The sequence below is a fragment of the Thunnus thynnus genome, chromosome 9 (genome assembly GCF_963924715.1).
Source record: "Thunnus thynnus chromosome 9, fThuThy2.1, whole genome shotgun sequence".
In the NCBI taxonomy this organism is placed as follows: Eukaryota; Metazoa; Chordata; class Actinopteri; order Scombriformes; family Scombridae; genus Thunnus; species Thunnus thynnus.
In genome coordinates, this window is record NC_089525.1 from 31,736,890 (window position 1) to 31,760,575 (window position 23,686).

General features: G+C 40.6%; 1 protein-coding gene across 2 annotated transcripts; it reads left to right on the forward strand.

Annotated features, from left to right (window-relative positions):
- Positions 1-1,247: 1,247 nt before the first annotated feature.
- Positions 1,248-22,184, forward strand: pcdh12 (protocadherin 12). Of its 2 annotated transcripts, none has more exons than XM_067600058.1 (5): positions 1,248-4,872; positions 9,440-9,528; positions 12,859-13,010; positions 20,934-21,098; positions 21,747-22,184. In XM_067600058.1, the coding sequence occupies exons 1-5, from the start codon at positions 2,005-2,007 to the stop codon at positions 22,001-22,003; spliced, it is 3,531 nt and encodes a 1,176-aa protein (XP_067456159.1). In that variant the 5' UTR covers positions 1,248-2,004; the 3' UTR covers positions 22,004-22,184. The 2 variants fall into 2 exon arrangements, with proteins under 2 accessions (XP_067456159.1, XP_067456158.1); XM_067600057.1 differs by having other exon boundaries at positions 1,250-4,872; positions 9,437-9,528.
- The last annotated feature ends 1,502 nt before the right edge of the window (positions 22,185-23,686 follow it).

Consider the following 23,686-nt stretch of genomic DNA (forward strand, 5'->3'; position numbering starts at 1 on the left):
AACTTTAAATGGATCTCATGAGTGACAGTGAATCCTGTGTTTTCTGTCTCAGATATTTGGGAATCGAACCATCAGTAGCAACTTGCTCCTCTCCATTATCCCTCCAGTCATCCGTCTCTCCGTCCAGTGGAAGTCTTTCATTGGTTGATGACAGCGCTGATGTTTTTATACCTCAAACAGCCTCCCTCCCTCTGAGCTGAGAGAAAAGTGATACGCTTGAACCTTCCTTGGCCTGATTCTACTCTCAGCCTGCGGGATATTCTGGGGACAAAAATGAAAAATAACCACCGTGAATGCTGGGAAAACATTTACCTTCCGCCAGTCGATCTGCAGCTGCTGAACTTTTTTAGTTTTGACTTGGCGTCTGCCAGGTTTATAATCTAATTAAACACAGTGCAGTCTTTGTCAGCACTGGATAGTAGCTGCTGAAATCAGCTCCAACTATCCGTAAATTTAAAAGTCTGTGTCATTTGTCAGTATTAGATTTAATGAATCACAGCCTGCATTGTGTGTTAAGCTCAGTACAGTATCTTACCATTTTACACAGTGTATCACAAGTATACATAAAAATGTACAATGTATTAGCCATTTTAAACATCGTCAGGTCTCATTAAGTTTGATCATTTCTCTACCATTCCTCCTCTAGGCCTCATTACAGTTTAATTATTTGATACAAAGTCCTCGTAACTCTTCTCACTATTCAACAAACTTTTAAGAGGAATGACTGAAATGAGCGTCTGCCTTGAGTTTCTGGAAATGTTTTGACCTCGGTAGCCTGCGGTTGGAGATGAATGCTCTCACTCTTCATAATTATATTTGGGAAAAAGCTGGAATGTGGGTTTTGTCACATTAAGGACAGTCTTCTGAATTTTGAACATTCACTTCATAGCTGGTTGAATCTTCAAGGATTGTTTTTTGTCTTCTGAAAAACAACTGTCATGGTGTTCATTTCTAAGGAAATACAACAACACCAAAAACAAAACCAGTTAATTTAGAGAAGAGAAAGCCAGTCATTGTTTAAGATGTCTTTGACTGTGGACATATCAAACCTGGGATTATTATACACAATATAATAATTTGCTCTTTATATTTTAATAGAAAGCCAAGAGAGAGTTTAACATAAAGCAGAGCGTTAATGATGACTGACGCATTTAAGATGACAGCCAATCTTTCCATCTTTATTTGTGATTTTGCTGTCAGGAGTCCAGACCGTACGTCACTGCGCTGGAGTTCAGATATATGTCCTGCTGTGGCCTTTTAGTCCCTCTGGGATTCAACTTAACACACATTTTCCAAATGATTTAAGGGCCCAGACTTCAGGCCGTGATGAGTTTATGCAGACTGAAAGGGGGAGAAAAGTTTTAAGTGACAGGGAGGTGGTGTCATGTTTCTTTAAAAGCACTCCAGAGTTGTGCTGAATTTCCTCAGGGCAAGAGGGTTTTTTTTTTTTTTCTTTGTGTTGAGTCTATATCAATTTGCATATGACCCTCCTCCTCTACTCAGATTGGCCAGGGCTCCGCTAACATGTGGAAACCCACATCCAAACTTCCTCAGTTGGAGAAAAACTTTCCTGAGTTGAGGAGGATGAACTGAGAGGCTGGACGCCAGCAGCTGTATGAGTGAGTAACAACAGCAGGCAGAGAGAGGCTGGTAGTGTTTGAAGAAAGAGAGGATGATATCTTAATTATAGGTTTTTATAATTGTATCTTGACCAGGTTTTTTTTTTTCTAGGCATTTACTTTACAAAACCAACAGTCTTCTTCATTGGTTTGGATGTGGTTTTTTGTTTTGTGAAAAGGAAAATAAATTATCTTGAAGAAAAATTGGATTTGGATTAGTCATATGTTCGTTACAGACAGATATTTTTCACTTCTATTTCAAAAAAGAAGACTTAAAGTGACTTTCAAGTTACATTTTTAGTGTTTTTTCTTTATAGTTCAGATCGGTGATTTGTAAAAAATGTGTGTTTAGCCAGTAGACAGGAGATTATTACCTCTCATCATTATGCTGCTGGCTCTGCTTCTGGTTCTGAATCTTGTCTCTGAGGCTCGTTCCTCTGAGCCGTCATCAATAACTATCCAGTACCGGGTTTGGGAGGAGCAGCCGGCGGGAACTCGGGTCGGCCGTCTGGTGGACGACCTTCGCCAGAGGGACGAAGGAGGTCCCCTGGAGAATTTCCAGGTTGTAGAGCACGGAAAAGCCCTTCCCTTCTCCGTCAGCACTCGAGAAGGGGTTGTCACCACCCAAGGCCGGTTGGACAGGGAGGAACTGTGCCGGGGGTCGGACCTGTGTGAGTTGGCCTTCAGTGTCCTCTACAGGAAAAGCGGCGCAGTGAACTGCCTGCGGGTTCGTGTGGAGGTGATGGACCTGAACGACCACAGTCCCAGTTTCCCCACTGCCCTGCAGGAAGTAGAGATCTCAGAGACAGCTAGCCTCAGAATGCGAATCCCTTTGGATCGCGCAGTGGATCCTGATGCAGGGCCGAACAGCCTTCAGACCTACTCACTGTCCGTCAACCAGCACTTTGCTCTGGATGTGACAGTTGCTCCAGGTGGGACAAAGCAGGCGGAGCTGGTGGTTATCAAAGAACTGGACAGGGAGGTTCAGGCCTCCTTTGACCTCACCCTGGTGGCATGGGATAAAGGGAACCCCCCCAGGTCTGGGAGCACATTAGTCCGTGTTAATATTCAGGACTCAAATGATAACAGCCCCACCTTTGAGGACAGCACTCCCACTGTGGAGCTATCTGAGGATACAGCCCGTGGGACAACCATCATCAACCTCAAAGCCACTGACCCAGACCAGGGTGCCAATGGGGAAGTGGAGTATTCACTTAGTAAGCATACACATCCAGAGGTCCAGAGGCTCTTCTATGTGGATCCACAAACTGGAGCTGTGAGTCTCAGAGCACCTCTGGACTATGAGCTTCAGCACTCTTATGAAGTGATCATACAAGCTCGTGATCACGGACCCAATGCAATTCCTTCACATTGCAAACTGCACGTCAAGCTAACGGATGTTAATGATAACGCACCAAGGATACACATGACCTGGACTCAGTCCAACTCACCTGTAGCCACTGTGCTGGAAGGAGCACCAGAGGATACTTTCCTTGCCCTGGTGATGGTCTCTGATGCAGATTCAGGGGAAAATGGAAAAGTGAGAGCTCACATGCAGCCAGGATCCGGCCCTTTCCGCCTCAAACGGATCCATGGCGACAATTACATGATTGTAACTAATGGCAGCCTGGACAGAGAGAAGGTTATGCAGTATAATATCACGCTCCTTGCACAGGATTATGGAGATCCCCCACTGTCCTGTGTTAAACAGCTGCCTGTTCATGTTCTGGATGAGAATGACAATGCCCCGGTGTTCTCCACCTCCCTCTATAAGGCTTCAATCAAAGAGAACAACGTGGCAGGCTACCACGCCCTCAAAGTAGAAGCTCATGATGCCGACCTGGAGTTCAGCGGCAGAGTGTCTTACTCCATACATAACTCCAGCAACCCAAAAACCCCCATGCAATCTTTCCATATTCACCCAACCAGTGGCATCATAAGTGTCCAGCGCCCTTTGGACTATGAGGAATCCAAAGCCTACTCTTTTATCGTGGAGGCCATTGACCAGGGTCATCCACCTCTTACAACCACCGCCACTGTGCAAATCGAAATCCAGGATGTGAACGACAACTACCCAGTCATCAAGGAGCCAAAACCCAGAAAGGGTTTGGCTTCTTTAAGCGTACCTGTCAATGCAGACAAAGGGGAGATTGTGACCGAGCTGGGAAACGAAATAGAAGAAGGATCCGCAACTTTGCCGATCAGTCACTCAGTCAAAGAGGGATTTGATGGATTCCTCGCATCCACCATAAAGGCTGAAGACCCAGACTCGGGGCTGAATGGAAAACTCCAGTACCTGATTACTGATGGAAACCCTTACGGACTCTTCTGGTTGGATCAGGTTACAGGCCAGCTGTTTGTTAACACCACAAACGCTACAGCGCTCATTGGGAAAACCTTTAAAGTGGAGATTACAGTGTCTGACATGGGCACTCCCAGCCTGGCCACCAAGGCGACGCTGGAGGTGACCTTCATCAACCTCAAGGACCATCTGAAGAACTCATCACCTGGTAACCGCGGGCAGCTCAGCTTCACCATGATGATGGCGATTTGCCTTGGCGCCACATGCCTACTGCTACTGCTAGCCATTGCTTTAGTGACGACGTTCTGTCGCCCTGAAAAACGGGACAACCGGGCTTATAACTGTAGACAGGCCGAGTCGACCTACACCCGCCACCCGCGGCGCCCGCAGAAGAACATCAGGAAGTCTGACATTCAGCTTATTCCCGTCATCAGGGGGCGAAAGGAGGAGCCTCCTGAGGATGACAGCGAAGCCCAGCCACTGGCTCCGCCTCCAGAGATGTCAGAGGATCATCAAACTGAGAGTCAGTACACCTTAACACCATCAGTAATGAACGTAAGCTTCCATTCGCAAGCCCACTCGGAAGGAGAGCCCACTCAATCTCTCGCCCAACACTGCAGAACGCTCCGCAAACCTGGAAATATCGAAATTGACGGCACTTTGCCTCTGACGCCAGCCACCTCATACCGGACTCTTCGGAAAGCCAGAAACCCTTCATCATCCTCCTCAGTCTCACATTCGAGCACCTTGAAGCGCCAGACTCAACCTAAAGTCGAAGAGGTAGAGCCGCTGTGTTCAGCATCCCAGGCGACTCTGAGGAGGCCGAGGACCTCGGAGGGACGAGGAGGGCACGACGCAGAACACCGGCAGATGCTTCGAAACCTGGTTCGAATGTCCATGGCTGCGTTTGCAGACTCCATCGAGCTTTCCTCAGCCTCACCAGAGGTGCAGGTGAGTCCTGGTATCTTACCTCTTTCCAGCTCTTCCACCTCTTTAATTTTTTCCCTCAACACATCTTACAGCATTCACAAGATAAGACAAAAGAGTATGAGTTGATCCAAATACAATGCATGCTGGGAAGTGTGCAAACCAGCTTGATGTATTTTCTAACAAACTTTAATGTATTAGTTTTAATCAATGCTGAGTTTAAACTCAGTTTTATGTTACAAGAATTAAACTCATAAGTTCTTTTCAAGACAGAGAATATCAGCTTTATTACAAGTGGATTTCATAAATGTTTCCATTTACATTGCATTAATAATTATACTAAATTTGCATGTCTTAATATTTACATTCTCTGCTATAGCTTAAACATCAGGGCTAACGCACTGCTGCTGCTGCTGGCGCTAATTTAAATGTAATTTAGTTCCATCTAAAACGTGTGATCACATTTATTTCAACATGTGCTTACAGTTAGTGTTGGAGTAATTAAGTCTCCCCCCTGCAGGCTTTGAGATTAATCTGAAGTGAAGTCCATTAGAGAGAAGAGATTAAGAGTCCTCTCAACACACACACACACACACACACTCATGCATGCACACATACACACACACACATCAGCTTCCCTTACACTTTCCCAGCAGCCTCTCTGCTTTTTTAGCCTCCTGTATGATGACTTACTCAGACAGCCTGGAGGCTTGGGCCGGGTGGAGGTGTGTGTGTGTGTGTGTGTGTGTGTGTGTGGTTGGGGGGGGGGGGGGGGGGGGGGGGGGGGGTATAACTAGCTGACGGATGACTGTGAAGCCAAAAAGCAGAGAGTTTATTCAGGTGCTCATGTGTCACTGACAGTAATCCGTCTCAAGAAACTGTCCTTTGACAGTCCTTTTTACTGAATATCACATATCAGATTCATATTGAAACCAGGAGAGGAGGGGGGTGGGGTGTGTTGCACTCCTCTTATTCTCTGTAGGATGGGGGTGTCCGAGGAGGGTGAGGGGGGGGGTGAAGCCAGCCAAAGTAAGCAGTGATGTGTTTGTGGTGTAAGATAACACCACTCTGACACGCTGCTTTGTCACTTACAAATGACCCAAAATCACTTTTACTGAGTTGAGCTGCAGCAGGAGGAAAGAAAAACAGCTCAGACTAAAAACAGCAACTCAAAGTGCAGAGCAGGATACTGACCCCGAGCAGATACTGTACATACACACATTTAACCATTACAGTCGGACTGCGGTGACAGTAATGCAACAAAATTAAAGAGTTTTCCAAAACCTATCAATACATATACTGCTATATCTTATTCCTCTGTGCCATGGAGCTCCATTGTTGTCTAAAAACCATTAAAAACACATCAGTGAGCCACACCGCTGCACTGGGTGACATGTTCCTTCATTACCATCACCAACAAACACACTGTAGTTTATTTTGACTCAGTCCCACACAGTGTCCTGCTGCCAGTTACTCACTCGAGCAACAAATGTGGATTAATCTGCCACTGAGAAAAGTCCCCAACAAATGCAATAGTTCTTCCTGTTTGAGTAACGTTAACTAAAAACTGCAGTGACCGGCTGTTTTAGGAAATTACTGAACCTTTTAAAAAATTAATTTGACTTGTTTTTAAAGATTTATATCCTCAGTAGAATCTAGTAGGCTTAGAGCTGAGTGCTAACACATTGTTAGTCTCTTCATGGGATTTGTTGACCGTAACAGAAATATAGAATAACACCAGCAATATACTTTAAAATTAAGCTTTATTTGACTGAATTCTTCCAATCTCTCATGACAGAAATACACTCAGAGGACACAGAAGCAGTAGTTTAGTAAATCAAATTAGGAAAAGTTTAATGTGATTCATTCAGCTCATCTAAGTGTTGGAGGGAATGTAGACAGAATCAGACCCTGATATACTTTTGGCATATGAAGTTATTAACTCATATTGGACCGGTAACACAAAGAAAAATGAAACGTAGGAAAGTCCCCCTTCAATGACCAAATGAAAAGGTGGAGCAAACCGGATGAAATCTGACTCAGAATATTAGAAATTTACGTTTAATCAAAATTAAAGTAAAAGTAAAAATAAAAGATCTGTGGGTTTGACCAATGCTCGACCAAAACATGAGTATGTACAGATAAAGCCACCGTTGGATGAGGATTAAACCTATTTAGATCTTCAAAACTACCACATATATTTAATAAATGACCTAAATAACATTCATATACAACTGAATAATAATATAGTCGTATGAATTTGGCTCCTCGTGGCGTCAGAAACTCTGAAGATACTCTTGAACTATAGAAGTGCTGTGCTGGAGGAAACACAGAACCGCGTCACCAAGGGCGAAAGTCTCTGCCAACGCCCAGCAGACAGAGAACAAAGAGCGCAGAGCTAGGTCCGACATCCTCACGTGAATCCCATTAGAGTGAGGAAGAGGCGTTTTTTCTTTTTACCCAGCATCCTTCTCTCCTCTACCCTCCCTATCGGCCCAGTTGGCACTCCTCTGGCTTCAGACGTTTCTCTCCTCCCTCGAGGTCGCAAGAGGAAGAGGCCTGCTGGACGCCTTGGAGGAGGAGGAGGAGGGGATTTACTGTTCACCTCCACCTCAACACACACACACACACACACACACACACACACACACACACACCTACCTCCTCCACTCGTCCATATTTCAGAGTCCATCCTGGAAGGAAATCGGCCAGAGAAGAATAGGCTTTTACGTAGAGGCCATTTCCTGTCTTTGCAGCAGCATGCACGTGCAAAAACACACAAATGTCATGCTAAAACAAAGTCATATATTAGCTTGCATGCACATACACACATACTAACCTTCCCTAATGTGTGTGTATGTGTGTGTGTGTGTGTGTGTTTTTCCTCCCTGGTGTGCAGTGTGTATCCGCTATAACAACAGAGCTGTCAGCAGAAAACTCTGAGCAGTGAGACAGACGCAGCCGGTCAGTTCTCACACTGTAAAACTGAAAAAACAAAAGGAAAACGTTTATTCACTTTCTACCTGAGCATTGCTGAAATCAATTTTACTCTCTGTTCAACCAGCTAAACAAACAGAGAGACACTCTCACTGGTCCAGATAAATACAGCAACAAAAAAAAACAACAAAACCAAACAAAGATCCAGGAGAGAGTTTGTCCTGTAGAGGTCCAGAGATTGTAAGAGTTCAATATTTATTCAATCTGACTCCAGTATCAGATCCTATTATACATACACACACTGGCCACCTTATTAGGAGCAGCTGTCAAATCTAATGCAACAGCTCCACCATAAATTCTATATTTACAAAGCTTACACATTTTCAGTTTTTGTTGACGTTGTCAGAAAGGTGATAATTCTACTTTATGTTTATTATTGAGGTGGTAGTGGGTGGTGGTGATGGTGTACTGGGATGCATTATATTGAAAAGTGTTCCTAATATTTTGCTTTCCTCATGTATGTTAATGGAATGGACAAAATATTTGTAACACAATAAAGATAAAGTAGAATTATCACCTTTCTTACAATGTCAACAAAAACTGAAAATGTAGAAGTTTCATGTTGTGTTGGATTGCATCAGATTGCACAGATGTTCCTAATGAAGTGGCTGAGTGGTGCTGAGTGTAGTTTTATATATATATAAACTCTAAGACTTAATTGAAATCTTTAATCAGCCTTTTGTTGGTTGAAAAGGCCGACACACTACAGTTTTAAGTGGGAGTCTAATTAATGTTCACAACCTGAGCAGCAGAATTCTGTACTATTGATTGTAAACCTTAATGATTGATATATGATACGCAAAAAAAAAAAAAAAATAACTGCAAGATTTTGACTACTGAAACCTCAAAATCCACGAGCGCTGACACCAGCCTGCAGAGAACAATTTCACCTGACAACAGTCAAAAGTATATATTTGGTCTTTGGTCAAGTTGATTAGGGAATTAACGATAATTAATGACACCTGACATAATCTCTTTAACCAGCAGAACCAACTGTCAGCACCAGCTAAGAATGAAATGCCTGCTACCTGAATGTTTTGTACTTTGCTCTTTGCCAATTAAAAAGAGGAATGTCAGCAATGTTTTATCAACTTAAAATTGCACCTCAAACTGAGCCACTTCTTGAAATCTAAACCTAAGAGATCCTCCAGAGGTATGGGACGTTGCACCGAACCCAAAAAGGACCCATGACGTGTCAACCTGTCCTTTAAAAACTTCAAAAATTAAAAAAATAAACCAGTGGCAGAAGAACTTTAGTAGTTCTTTAGTTAAGTACAAGTATGAAAAATATGAAAAGTCCTGGATTTAGATTTTACTTCAGTGACAGCAAAGCAGAATTACTACTGCTGCACTCTGCCTGCTGAGCCTCAGCTGGTGATCCGTCAATGGCAGAGTTGGCAGTTTGAACCCCACCAGTATGCTCTTAATGGTACCTAGCATGGTAGCTCGCTGCCACTGGTGTGAGAACGGGTGAATGAAGCCTTTTTGCTCTTTTGAGGATGTTCACCTGGTGTCGTTAATCTTCTAAAAGTCTTTAGATAATGTGTAAAGTCATAATTCTAACCATTTTCTCTCATCTTCCTCCCTGCAGCAGATCTCCCAGCTCCTCTCCCTCCTGCGTCAGGGTCAGCTGCAGCCGCGGCCAAACTTCCGCGGGAACAAATACTCTCATCGCACTGGCAGGTCAGTCTTACTCCTCCTCCTCCTCTTCCTCCTCCTCCTCCTCCTCTTCCTTTTCTACTACAGCCACAGCACACAACCACAACAAAGCCAAACCAATAAGCTCCTTCTGCTTTCTAATTTGCCTTCTCAGATTGTATTTGTTTCAAGCCACCGTCTGTTCTAACCAGCTTTCATTTTGAAAGAATAATGAAGGTTTTTACCTCTAAATCTGACGTATTAACATTTACAAAACATATGTTTACTGTAATTTAAAGTTACATTGTGGAAAAAGTCAGTCTGATCTGGTGGAAAATTTGTATTTTTGTATGAGAAATATGGGAACAAAAGGTAGTGGAATAAACTTGACAAAACACAACTTAAACCAACAGTGATTTAACCCAAAACTGAGCCTTTTTTAAAAATTAAATCACATTGTTTCATAAATAGAAATTCATGATACTGTATGATAGAAAAATATATGATTTTCATTTGTTTTTGAGTTTTTGAGACCATGTGACATTACATGTTTACATATAAAAGTGGTAGCAACACGGAAAAAGAAGGATTTTGTATCATTTACTGTGTGAGAGTTCATTTCAATTTTACTGTCATTTTATGTGTTGTGGTTTGTGAGACCATGTGATTTAAGACGGAGACAGACAGAGAGGCTGTCTTGTGGTTTTTCTGTTTTCACCACTAACACATTTCATGCTGTTGTTTTCTAAAAGATCTGACGCCACAGCAAACATTTCAAAACACTCAGTTTTTACAGATAACGCTCAAACCCGCACCTGTGGCTGTTGATGTACAATTTAAAGCATGTTAGTCATATCCTCAATATGCATTTTGTTGAATATTTTTGATGGGGCAGTACACTTACACAAGTCCCTCAACACAACCGCAGTCTCTTCCTGTTGACCTTGTAAAAACTCCACTTGAGTTCAAAATAGACTGAAATCCTGACGAAAGAATCTCCTCCATCACTTTCTTCATCATCAGAGGTTTGTTTGGGAGCCAGCTGGCTGCAGGTCTCAGACTGTGTGATCACTGCTGCACTCTCTGATCAAAGCAGGCTGCCTCTGATACCGAGACAGACAGACATTAAGGAGGAATGCCACCTCTTATAAGAACTCACAGGTGTTTCTCTTGAACCGAGACAGTTCGGGTTGTGTTTGTGAGATCAGACAACTCTTGAATCGGGTGAACTTGTAGCAGGCTGGCCTCATTTTCATGTGACTTCATCGAGGTAAACCCAGTGGGCAGTCGTGCATATATGGTGCTGATCTACTGCACAACTTTACAATGCTTGGGGGCAGATTTATCACACGTGCTGCCTTCAGCTTTAACCTTAAACAAAGTAGTATTTTTAACCCATATGACAATGCTTCCCTAAGCCTTTTCACTAAACCATAGTGTTGTCAGATGGCATGGCATTAAGATAACACTGCCTATCGAGCCAGCGAGGCCAGCAGTTGTTTATTTTACCCTCAGCAGTGACAGTGTGGACATAAGGCCTAGTCAAGCAGCTGGGTATCTGCTCTTTGCCTGGGGAGAGTAGGATTTAAAGGCAGCTTAAAAGTAAGTTAGGTCAGGTGTAGATTTATAGACAGTCTGATAACCCACTGAAGGGCCTGGTGATTGGTCAAAACATCATTTAACATGAAGACTGGGCTCCCACAGGAATCCTCACCACAACTTTTGGCACATTTTTCTGTGTACTGGTCATGCTGGGGACTTGCTCTGGAGGGCATGGACCAGCAATGTATTTTGTTTCTTGCACTGTAGTCACAGAAATAGAGTTTTCCTTTTTCCACTTCGGGGAAAATGTTCCTACATGTTTCCTATCAGGGTAAAAGCAGAGACAGAACGAGAGAAAAGCTCTGCTCGTATCAACCTTTCAAAGAGAACTTTTGCTTTTAGTCGATGAGGTGGTGAAAGGCAGAAGCTGGAGCCGATTAACGTCTTCCTCAGTGTCTCTGACCGACTGACCTTTTGTGACTGAAATAACAGCAACAGACAAACAGGACACAAAGTCAAACAGTCAATGTCACAGGAAGAGTGTCTCATAACCCCCAAAAGTGTGTGTATGAGTGTGTGTGTGTGTGTGTGTGTGTGTGTGTGTATGAGTGTGAGTGTGTGTGTGTGTGTGTGTGTGTATAGGCAGGTTATAGCAGCTCTATCTGAGTGATTCAGAGTCTCTGACAGGAAGCACCTACCTCCGCATCACCTTGGCGATGAGATTAGATCTGACATCACCTGGATACACACGGGGCACTGTTTCAACACAAATATACATACACATTATACAAACACTTTACTGCACTTGTGAGGACTTGTGAGACTATATACTTTAAAAGATCAGCAAACAGTTGCATGAATCATTTTTTGTAGAGGTCATTTGTGGGGATTTTGGAAGTCATCGACTAACAATGTGCTGCTGGTAAGTACCTCAGACTTTTATTTCAGTCCAAACCACTTTTTGAAGTTTGTCTTTTTTCCATATCAGGAAAATGATCCATGAACACTTCATGAGGTCATTTGAACTAAAAAAAAAAATCATCTCACCTCACAGTCAGATAAGATCGTAATCATCAGTACAGGAATACAGAAGGCTGTATGTTTACTCCTCTCTGAGATCACCTTTATCTCACTGGCACTTCCTGTCTGAGCCTGCCGGCAGTCACACTCTGATACTATGAGTGTGTGTGTGTGTGTTTGTGGTTATCAATGGATTTGTCACAGGAAACCTCAGGCATTTTATCACCGTTTTATCTACATCAAACCTCTGGCCTCGTATCGTATAGGAAGGTTTAAGTGTCCATTTCTATTATCTGTAAATTCTTATTCCACTTTAATAGTGTGTTTCAGGGTTTTCCTGCATAATCCAGGAAACAATACAACAATTTCTTTCTTTTTCAAGTTTCATATCAAAACGTTTTCTTGAATCATACATTTTTGCAAAGTTGTCTCGACCAAAACAGCAAATTTCTTCATCTTTCATCTTTATAACACTCTATTTTCTCCTCCATTTCTTTTTCTGAATCAATGGTGTAAGGATGGTATTGTATTTTGTACAGATTGTAAATCCCGAGATAAATTTATGATTTTAGGCTGAAAAAAAGTAACTATTTGATCAAAAAGCCTAATTATAGAGACGTCAGGTTTGTGAGAAAACTGATGAAAACAAACACACAGGCTTCATTCAGATGTGTGTTGATGTGTTTGATCTAGACTGAGGATTCATGAACGTTTAAGGAGTATTGATCCTCTCTGTGTTTGTTGGAGAAATGTGTCATTTCTGATGCCATCTGACAGGTTGTGTGTGTGTGTGTGTGTGTGTGTTTTGGACAGATATGGAGGTCAGGACTGTTCTGATTGGCAGAGCACTAAAGACAGCGGACATGGCGAGAGTGAGGCTGGAGACGTGGACTGGGAACCAGGAAGAGACTCACCTATCGACCTGCAGCTGGAAGAGGGACTCAACAACCTGCTCAACAACCCTGGTACACACACACACACACACACACACACACACACACACACACACACACACACGCACACACACACACTTTCCCATTTCCGGTGTAAACAGGAAGTTAAAAGACAATTAATGGGGTTTGAGCTCGTTGTTGCTGAAACGTGTCAATAATGGACAATCTCAAATCTTAAATGTTGCAAAGCGACAGATAACTTAGATCATATTGAGTTATAAGGTTGTTGAAAAAGTTGAAAATTTGAGTTTGTCTTCAACATGAACTGTAATAAAACAATCACAAAACCTGAACTTGACCAAAGCCAAAATTCATCAAGTAGCGCAATTTTTTCACTGTGCAATGCGATGTCAAGTTCACGTCTTGTCCTTTCCTCATGCAGACACATAGGAGATGTGATCATATACAGCAAAACAAAAGGTTAAATGCTAATTTAATACACCACAAATAAATCCTCCAGCGTTCCTTTCAGTACTGTGGACAGCACCACTCGGCCAGATATGTCAGTTATTAATGTCATTCTTGCAAATCACTAATTAATTCAGCTTTATGTGCAGCAAACTTCAATACTGAATAGAAAATAATCCAAACATGCAAATAGCACAAAGTGTTGTCATCATAAAAATAAATAGGCTACAGTATATGTTTACTTATCAGACTTAGACATTTCTTATTGTTATTTGCACTATAGACTGTTCTCACCTTGCAGCCCTTTTATCTTAAATATCCTACATGGTCTATAGGTGAAGCAGTTTAAATCACAATAAAGCAGATACATTTCTGTCACCACCAGAGATAAAAATAACTCAGCAGACGCAGGGATATATAGACTGGGGGGAAATCCCCACAACCTCCCCTGGTTAATTGCACCCTGGGTGTGACTGAGTTTCGCGGCGACCTCCTGGAGAAATTCTTTGATTCGACAAAACAAAAGCAGCTGAACTTTGACCCCTGTAGAACATACAGACTGGTCACTTACAATGGACACACACTGACAAATGTAAGAAAACAGGAAGAAAGCAGGAAATAACACAGTGGCATGTTATACATCCACATCCATCCACCCACACACTCCACTCATCAGGGGTTTATTCTTACAACTCATAATGTTCTGAAGATTTAACTGTAAACATGTTTTTATGGCAGAAAATTCATACTAATAATTCCACATTTTTTACTTTGGAAACAAGTGCAAGTATATTTTATCTTATAGTATTCAATATAGAGCAAATTATTTGCCAATAGTCATTTATTACAGTAATGGAAAAGAAAGAAAATTAAACCAACATTAACATTTATAGTTACAAGTTTGTAACATAAACTCATTAGAATCAGTTCAAAACATTCACAGTAGTTTTGAGTTAGTTTCAGCATCACAGTGTTATTGTATTTGACTGTAATTACCATGAGTTTTACTCGTGTGTTAGCATGATAGTGTTAGCATGTTTGGATAATAGTGTTGTCATATTAGTGTTATTATTTTTGTAAGATTTCCATGTTAGTTATATTATGTTATTGTTTTTTTATAGCATGTTTGGTCTGTTTGGGTCAAAGGTTAGCAAAAAAGTTTTAGCATGTCAGTGTTCTTATGTTAGTGTTAGTGTGTTAGTAAAATAAACATAACAGTTATTGTCATGTTAGCATTAGCACTTTTATTTTATTAGCATCTCATTGTTATTATGTTATTAGCATTTTTGTCTTTCAATACTCCAGAGACAGCAGACGATTCACGATAGTGTTATTAGCATGTACATTTTATTAGCATGTTAGCATTATGACAGGGTTATTAGTGTGTTAGTGTTATCAGTTTTTTATGTTATTAGCATGAGTGGTGTTATGTCGTTGTTATTATTAATCATATGAACTTTAATAATAATAATAAACAATAAAGTTACAAAGTGCTTTACATTGTTAAAACATTTAGGCTAAGTACTAAGATTAAGCAGTAAACTCAGACATTTAAAATAAAACAAAATAAACCAGAATAAAATACCCCAAGTATAAGATTAATAATAATGATAATCATAATAATAATAATAATAATAGTGATACAAAAATTGTACAATAATCAACAGTAGTAATAAAATAAATAAGACATGCTGGAAGTAAAACAGTGTGATATCAATTAAATAAAGGCCTTTCTAAAAAGATGTCACTGATTCTGATTTAACATGTTGTTTTCAATGCTGTCGAGACAGAAAACTTTTTCAGATCATGTTGTTAAAACAGTTTTGGCTCTAGTCAGTCAACTCCTCGCCATGTAAAACCAGACTGTGAAGTAAAGTCAGTGGACGCGTCCATGACATCTGGATTCGTGTCTTTTTTTATCTTTGAACCATGACTACCATCTTTACCAAAGTTTAAATAGGAGGTTTGCCAAACTTTAAACACACATAAGACTCTTTGTTAATCTGGGAATTCCACAGTTGTATGTAGGCCAGCACTCGTTTGTGTCTGCGTCTGTGAAGTACCGTAGGTGTGTGTGTTAAACAGCTTCTTCCTGGTATTGTGGTGGTCAAGGCCTCCGGGGAAGTGGAGGGATTTACTGCCTGATGATGGTAGGGCGAGCTTCACAAAAAAAGAGTGAGTGGGAGTACGTATTGTGTAGGTGCGCGTGATGCTTGACTCACCTCTACCCCGCAGGCTCTATTATCGTGTAACTTACACCGGAGTAGTGAAGTGACAGATCTGTATGAGTAAGTGTTGAATCTTTGATGAAGCCGTCGGGGCAACACATTCCTCTCTCTCTCTTATTTTTCCGACCTGTAACTTCTTCTTTGCTTCTTCTTCAAGACTGTCATGATGAATCACACACACACACATACACACACCCTTTTGTTCAAGTCTGAAGATGATATTATAGGTGTTGAGGGCAGAGCAGCTCCATGTATGACAGCGTGTGTGTTTTCTCCTTTTGTTGCTGGGAATTTGAACCTGTTTCCAGGCTTGTAAAGTATAAATTCATGATACTGTTTTGTCACATTTTAATTTTATGTTTTTATTACAGTTGCACATGTCTGTAAGGAAGTGATTCATCACATTTTCTGTGTGACTGAAGTAGGAAAAGGTCTTTGAAAAGACCAACAAAGTGTTTCTTTATCTTTAAAAAAAAACCACAAATATATAGTTTCATTTTTACAAAAGGCTTAGTAATTTTCTGGAACGGCTGGGCAATGTAGTTTTTAGAGAACATTACTCAAACAGGAGGAAATTCTCAGTGGACTATTCTCAGCGGCGGATGAATCCACATTTGGTGCTCTAGGGAATATTTCCAGCGTTTGTGGGATTGAGTCAAAATAAACTAAATTGTAAAGTGTGTGTGTTGCATGGTAATGAAGGAACATGTCACCCAGTGCAACGGTGGAGAGGAATAATATATATACCAGGCTTTGATACACACACACACACACACACACACACACACACATAATACTTATCTTTTCATGAGGCTGCAGCATTAACAAATTGTGGCTGCAGATCTAAAGTGAATGTCTGAGTTGCAGTTATCTGTGAACTTTACTTGCATATGTTAAAAGCTACACTTATAAATACATTTGATTATTGATTTGACAGTAAAGAAAGAAGGTATTCAGTACTGGAATTATATCTGATAAAATCCTATCAAACAGTCCTGTGTTTCTGTGTTGTACTCTGGTTTATTTAGAGGCTCAGAGCTGAACCTGGACCTCTAGATAAAATGGATAAAGTGAGGTTTAATTCACAGGTTAAACACAGAGACAGAGATTAATGTCTCTCAGCTCTCAGAGCTGAAACTCGATGCGTTCAGTAATTTAAAGAGGATTTAGTGTTTGGTGGCTCTGTGGTCAAATGCTGCCAAAACAAAGGAAGGAAAAGAGGGAAGGGGGTTTAACTCTGGGGGCGGTTTATACCACACCGGGTGTAAGCAAGCATGAATGTGTGTGTGATACTGTGTGTGTGTTAGTAAGGTAATGCTCTGCATCTGGTTATGGTTAGATGAAGGAGACCGCAGAGTTTCAGCAGGCTGATCAGTGAGCTGACAGACAGAAATATTCTCCTTCTTACTCCACTACATTTATCCGTCTGTATCCAGGGAAAATGTAAACTTTTAAACATCATCTAAAGAGCTTTAAAGGATTTACTCAGCCTTAAGAGGAGCAATGTTTGACACAAATCACCTTGTTGTCAGTGATTAACACTCAAATATGGAGCATTAACTTTTCATACTTGAGTACATTTTCCTTTGAATGCTTCTTTGCTTTTATTTAAATACAATTTAAATCCAGAATTCTGTTTTTCTACTTTTACTTAAGTATAAAACAAGAGAAAGCAGACAGGAGATCCAGCTCCAGGTTTTCAAAATAACACGTCTAAGCATAAAAACAAGAAAGGTAAAAATAAAGTAGTATGCAGACATGATTCAGGGTGGGTTTTGTGTATATCAGAGGATGCACTAAGATGGGGGTTAATATATAGTGAAGTCTCAAATAAAAATGACATTTGAAAACAAACTTTTAAAGTGCATTACAGGTGGAAACTGTCTGCGCTGACAGGTACTTTTTCCAGAAAAGTGTCAAACTTAAGATCCCAAATTTTGGAAATGTATCTGAAATGCATCTTAATACAAGTCTCCATGTACACAAGTAGAGCTTGACGACCATTTAAATCACTAAAAACTGAAATAATCAGAGTCTTGTTTTGAAAATCAATGAGCATATAAACAGTTTGACTGGACTGGTCACTGTACTCGATATTGTACTTTCTATTTTAAATGTAGTTTTATTTCTCCATGTGTGACCGCTCCCTGAAATGCCTGTTTATAGTCTATGATGTTGTATTTTCTGCGCACATGTGATGCACTTTATAATTTTGGTTTTGAAAGGAAATAGAAATAAAGTTTAATACTTCCTCATGATTCACAGTTTCTCTCTTGAAGAATAATTCTAATTTATTACAATTTTCCTTCATATTTTTTGGTGCTTTGGACGTCATTTCTATCGGATATGATCATATTGTATCACAGTGACAGTGTGTTGTAAATTCTACTAACTTCTGTCTGACCTAGAGGTTCCTCTCGTGTGTAATGAGTGATTATGCTGCACTCACTTTCACTTTTATCGCCAAATAAAGTGCTTTAGATAATCTAGATAAACTGTCGGTTTATTTACAACTTGTCTTGATTGTCTGCCGGACTTCTTACTCATTTATTTTTTTCACTGCTTCGGCTTATCTCACCCTCACCATAGACAAACTGACCCCAACAACGTGCCGAAAAGATCTTTCACGGTTTGTAGATTAAATTAGATCAGATCACGCTTGAGAGAAAATCAAGTGGTTGCACAAACATAACAAGACACAGCGAGGAAAAAAAACAGGATATAAACAGGAGGTAATGAGGATAAGGTCAGAGAAAATAGGTTGTTACGTATGTAAGAAATTGAATTTCTTTCACATTTTGAGCAGTAGACAGCGTGTTTTACAGTAAATGAATAAATGAAATGAGACGTATAATCATCTCGGCTCTGTTTGTATGTGACTCATACACTTGGCTTTTGTGTGTTTTGCTCAGACACACCCGGCGTTTATGCCTCTGAAAGTGACTGGAATGTCAGACTGGAGGCTGGAGGGTTTTTTTTTTTTTTTTTTTTTTTATGGCAATGTGGACGTGATGTGTAGCCGTACGTTCGGAGCGCGCAGGACGCCATGGATGGCAGGAAAAGCCTGTTGACAGCAGCCAGATAAAACCACTGTGCAGTTTCCTCCTCCTGTTCCTGCCTCGTCCTCGTCCAACAGTCAGATACTTGATCTGTGATCTGCTTCTGTAACAGTGGAAAGGTGTATCAGGACAGTCTGTAAATATATCCGATCAGAGAGTTTTTAAATGAGTCTCTTAGCAGGAGTCATGCTTTTACTCATTCGATTTTTATCTTTTTTCTTTGCGGTTTGGGACCCTATCTTTAAAGAACAGAAACTCTCTGAATCAAATTTGTTAAACGGTCTAGTGGGCTGATCCATGAGTCACAGCTTAACCCAACATCCCTGTACACCAGACGGTTACAGCGGATAACCAGCTCGATTTCAGATGACGACTACCGCCCTCTGCACAGTGAATTCCAGCTTCTTCCTTCTGGACGGAGGTTTATATTCCCAAGGTGTAGAACAAAGCGGTATAAAAATAGCTTTGTTCCAGCAGCCATCACTCTGATGAGTAAGACGTAGCACAGATGCTGTAGAGGCAACGTTTATTTATTTCTTTTTCACCTTGTATTTTACCTTATTTATTCTGATGTATTTTAGTGTTTTTTACTGTTATTTTTCTCTTTTTCAGTCCTGATTATTGGAGCCTTGAGCCTTTATCTTGTTTGTCTGTTGTCCTACTGTAAACCAAATCTACGTACAGGTGCAAATAAATAAAATAACCTGGAGTCTTGTTGCACACATCCAGTTGTATCGGACACATTTCAAACAGACAAACAAAGCCTTGAAGGAAGATCAGATGTTAAAATCACAATCACCCAACAAAACTGGGACTTGTGAGACAAGATTTGGAATTTTTAAATACTTGATCATATTGGGAAGTCTAAATCTTAAGTCCAACTAGTGTTACCCAAAGGCTGATGATTGTGCTATTCTTAGACGCTTTCACACCAAACTTCTTTAATTTTGGTTCAAACTAAACAAGTATGTTTAGTAATTTGGTTTGGTTTGTTTAAGCTGGTGAGAAAGTTATCAATCAAACTCTGGTTGTGGTTTAAACAACCTGACCAAGACCATCTGAAAAGGAGAGTCGGGGTGTTTTCAAACCCATAAGTTTTGCAAATTCTGGTTGCTCTGGTCCAAATCAGTGGATGAGTTGGTAAACTAAGTGGTCAGTTGTGTCTAAGGCGAGAGCAGGAACATAAATACAGGAAGAAAATCCTGAAGAAGGTCTTCTGGTCAAATAGCAAGAATGCAACATACTTCATTGATAGTCAAGGTCGGATCTATTTCATTCTAGCTGCTAGCAACAGATGATTTCCTGGCTACGGGAGGACACCTTGTAATTTGGTCGGATCGTGTTCCCACTTCCTCTAAAAGGTCTTTATAAGGTTGTTTTGGTTCACAGCCGAGATGATTACTGTGTTCAAATTTGCCCAAACAAATTGCACTAAGGACGAAAACGAACCAGAGTCTGATTCAACCAGACGAAGCAGGTTTGAACATACCCTCAGTCCTTCCAAGTGAACTCATGTGTTTCATTTGTGGTGTGAACCTGAGTGCAGGATTTAATGGTAGTGATTTTAGCATTAAAGTCTACTATTAAATCCATCTGCTGGCTGTGAAATGTCAAGAGAGCGATCATACAAGTGATGCTCTTACTGACCTTAGAGCAGCACCAGTAATGGAGCTTAAAAATACAAAGTTTGTCCTGAGGAATAGCGCTAGAGGAAAGGTGTCGGGGTCATTAAAATCAAAAGGGTTCATCCTCTGGGGAGCATGAATATTATCAATAAATTTCATGGAAATCCGGTCAGTAGTCCCTGAGATACAGAATGATATTCTGGACCAAAGTGTAGGATGAATTAATCTATGATATCCTCAAATTATTATTCTTATTATCAATTCATTAGGATTTTCCCCCCATAAATTATTTGATTGTTTAATTCCCATCAATTTTCCAATGTCACATCTTCAACTTCCTTGTTTTGTCCAACTAAAGGTCCAAAACCCAAAGATATCCAATTTACAAGGATATAAACTGCACAAAAGCAGGAAATCCTCACATTGAAGCAGCTGGAGCCAGAGAAAGTAGACTGAAACGATTCATTGATTATCAAAATTGTGTATATTCATTTTTGGTCAATCAATCATTTCAGTACTTGAACCATTCTGACAGGCTGTGCTTATGTGAAGGCAAGTATGAACAATGCAGTTCAAGCATCTTATGCAGGTCTCTCCTTCTCTTTCTGTATGCAGATGACGTCTTCTCAGACGTCAACGATCCGTCCTGGATGGCCAGACTCTCCCTCCCGCTCTCTGGCGATTACCATGACAACGTTTTTGTCCCCAACGGGCCTCCGTCCCCTGACGATGAAGTCCTGCCCCGGGAAGGCTTGGATTCCTCCTCCTTCTCCACCTTCGGTAAAACAAAAACAGCTGTTTGCTAAAGAAGGAAAATTACTGTTGATCTCTTAAAGTATAATTACCACAGTTAAAGCTCAGTTACTTTGTCAATAAAGTTGGTCTGAATAATTGTAAATATTGATGTAAATGTACAATAATGTGACAAAAACTGAGGATCATATGATTCAATTGCTACGATTTTCAAATTAATAACCCCCAAAATGTAACACAACTTTGTCATTATTTAAAGATAAGAGACACTTTGTACAATGATGTGTGGTTTTAACTAATTACTTTGTTCATTATAGATTAATTTTCAGTTTATTTTCTTGAGTATTTGATGACTTGTTTGAACAATAAATGGTCAGAATAATAGTGAGTCCATTGCAACTTTCCAGAGCCAAAGTTGACTTAGTCACTCGGTCGCTAGTCGTCTAAAACTCAAATGTTTATCGTGAAAGACTAAAAAAAAAAACCCAGCTCATATTCATATATGAGAAGCTGCAACCACAAAATATTCATTATTGCTGCTTAAAAACAATGATTTTTATTATCAAAACAGTTGCTGTTTAATTTTCTGTTGGTCAACTAATCAAATAGCTTTCTAATTATATCAGCTCAGACATAGAAGCCGAGTGACACCTCCCATCCTCTTCCTCTTCTCAGGTAAAACACCGGAGAAGGACGGTCCACTGGGTGGGACCCTGCTGTCAGAGGTCAGCACATTGTTTGAGATGCTGATGACACAGAAGGCCGACGCCCATCCCGGCCCCCGGCCCGACGTCCTGTATCGACTCTCCGCAGCGTACCGGCGCTCGCTGGGACTGGACGGCGCCGCACCTGCTGCAGGCAACGCAGCAAGGAACTCTGGGAACACTGAGAAGAGGCCTGGCCTTGCTGCACCCTCAGGACTTTATCAATAAGTGTTCAATAAATATCTGTTCACTGAACACTGGAAATAACACTGAGATGCAGCTCGGAACCGAAAGTTACAGAAACAGTTTCACAAGTGTTTGAGTGGTATGTTGGGATTTTAGAGGCATTATGTGATAAAATACTTAAATATGATTTAAAACTGTAAATAAAGCCACTATTCATTTGTTATCGTAGAGTTTTATAACATATCAGACTCACAGTGGACAGTTTTAAAAAAACAAACAAAAAAAAGATCAAAATCGATCAGATGTTGTCTTTTTTATTCCTCACATTCTTCTTCCTTGTCAAAACCTGGTGCCTACATTACCCACAATGCAACTCCATTCACTCTACTGTAAAAGCGGCTAACGTAGCCTGGAGCTGCTAGCCTCAAGCAGAGATGAGGAGCTACAGATGTCTGCTAACATCACTTCTTTCTAACTCCGCACCTCCAGATTAGCTTCATGTTCAAACTCGTAGTCTTCAAACCTGACCGACGCCGACTCAAGTGACATCACTCGAGGTGATTTATCAGATTTCAGATTTATCAGCTCCCTCTGGAGACACAAAAGGCTTTATACTACTTTTTTACACACAGTAGTATTCTAGTGCAGCAACGCCTGTAAACACACTTTGATGTGTAAAATCGTCAGAGTTCAACTTTAAACTCACAGGATGCGTCACTTTCAGCTCTTCTTCTTCAATAACAAGAGATTCAGATTCAGAAAGCTGATTTACTAACAACCTGTCCAGATGCACCAATCTCAGTCACACTTGTTTTTTTTTTTTTTTGTCCTTTCACTATTTTTCCGGCTCTGGCAGAGGAAGATGATGAGCTTGTTCCTAACTGCACCAGAAAAGACCTGATTGGTTGGTTTATTGCTGAAATTGAAAATGTGCATAGAACCAGGTTACACTGCATCCCAAAATACAAACTATCTTGGACAGAACAAACAACATACTGATGATTTAGTTATTTTTAATGCTTTACTAGCAGTGGGAAATTTGAACTTTTTCAATTTTAGTCAGTAATTGTTGAGAAATGTTTTAGACCAATGATTTGGGGAGATAGAGTGATGACGTCAACAAACTGAGACCAATTTATGAACACAGATGTGTGGAAAATACAATACATCAATACATCATGAAGCATCAGGCACTTCAATTCAGGTTTAATAAAGAGCGAATGGAAGGACCTGAGGAAAGTGGACACAGTAAAAAGACAGAAGAGTCTGTAGACTGAAAGAGAAAGTAAGAATAAATATTTGGACAGATTTTTGTTTCAGCATGTTGACTCTGAAAAACAAGTGCGAAGGAGGAAAAACAGACAATGATAAGAAGGAAAACAGGAAGTGAAGGAAGGAGCTGAGCAGGAACGTCAATAACAAGAAGACTTTAATGGTGAATCTGAGAGCTGAAAATATGCCTTGTTGTCCATCATGTCTCACCTGAAAGCACTGAACTTTATCTCCATGTTTCCTCACATAAAGCAGGTTTAAGAGTTACTGACGGATGAACTCGTGTCTGTCAGGACGTAATAAACTCAGCTGTGATTCGGGTTTTTCGGCCGGCAGAAAGTGAGCCGGCAACTGAGAGGAAATGTCGCTTTGTCTTTTTTGTTTTTCCTCAAGACTAAACAACAACCAGCTGAACGCAGACAGAGAAAAAAGTGTTTGTTGACATTAAAGTAG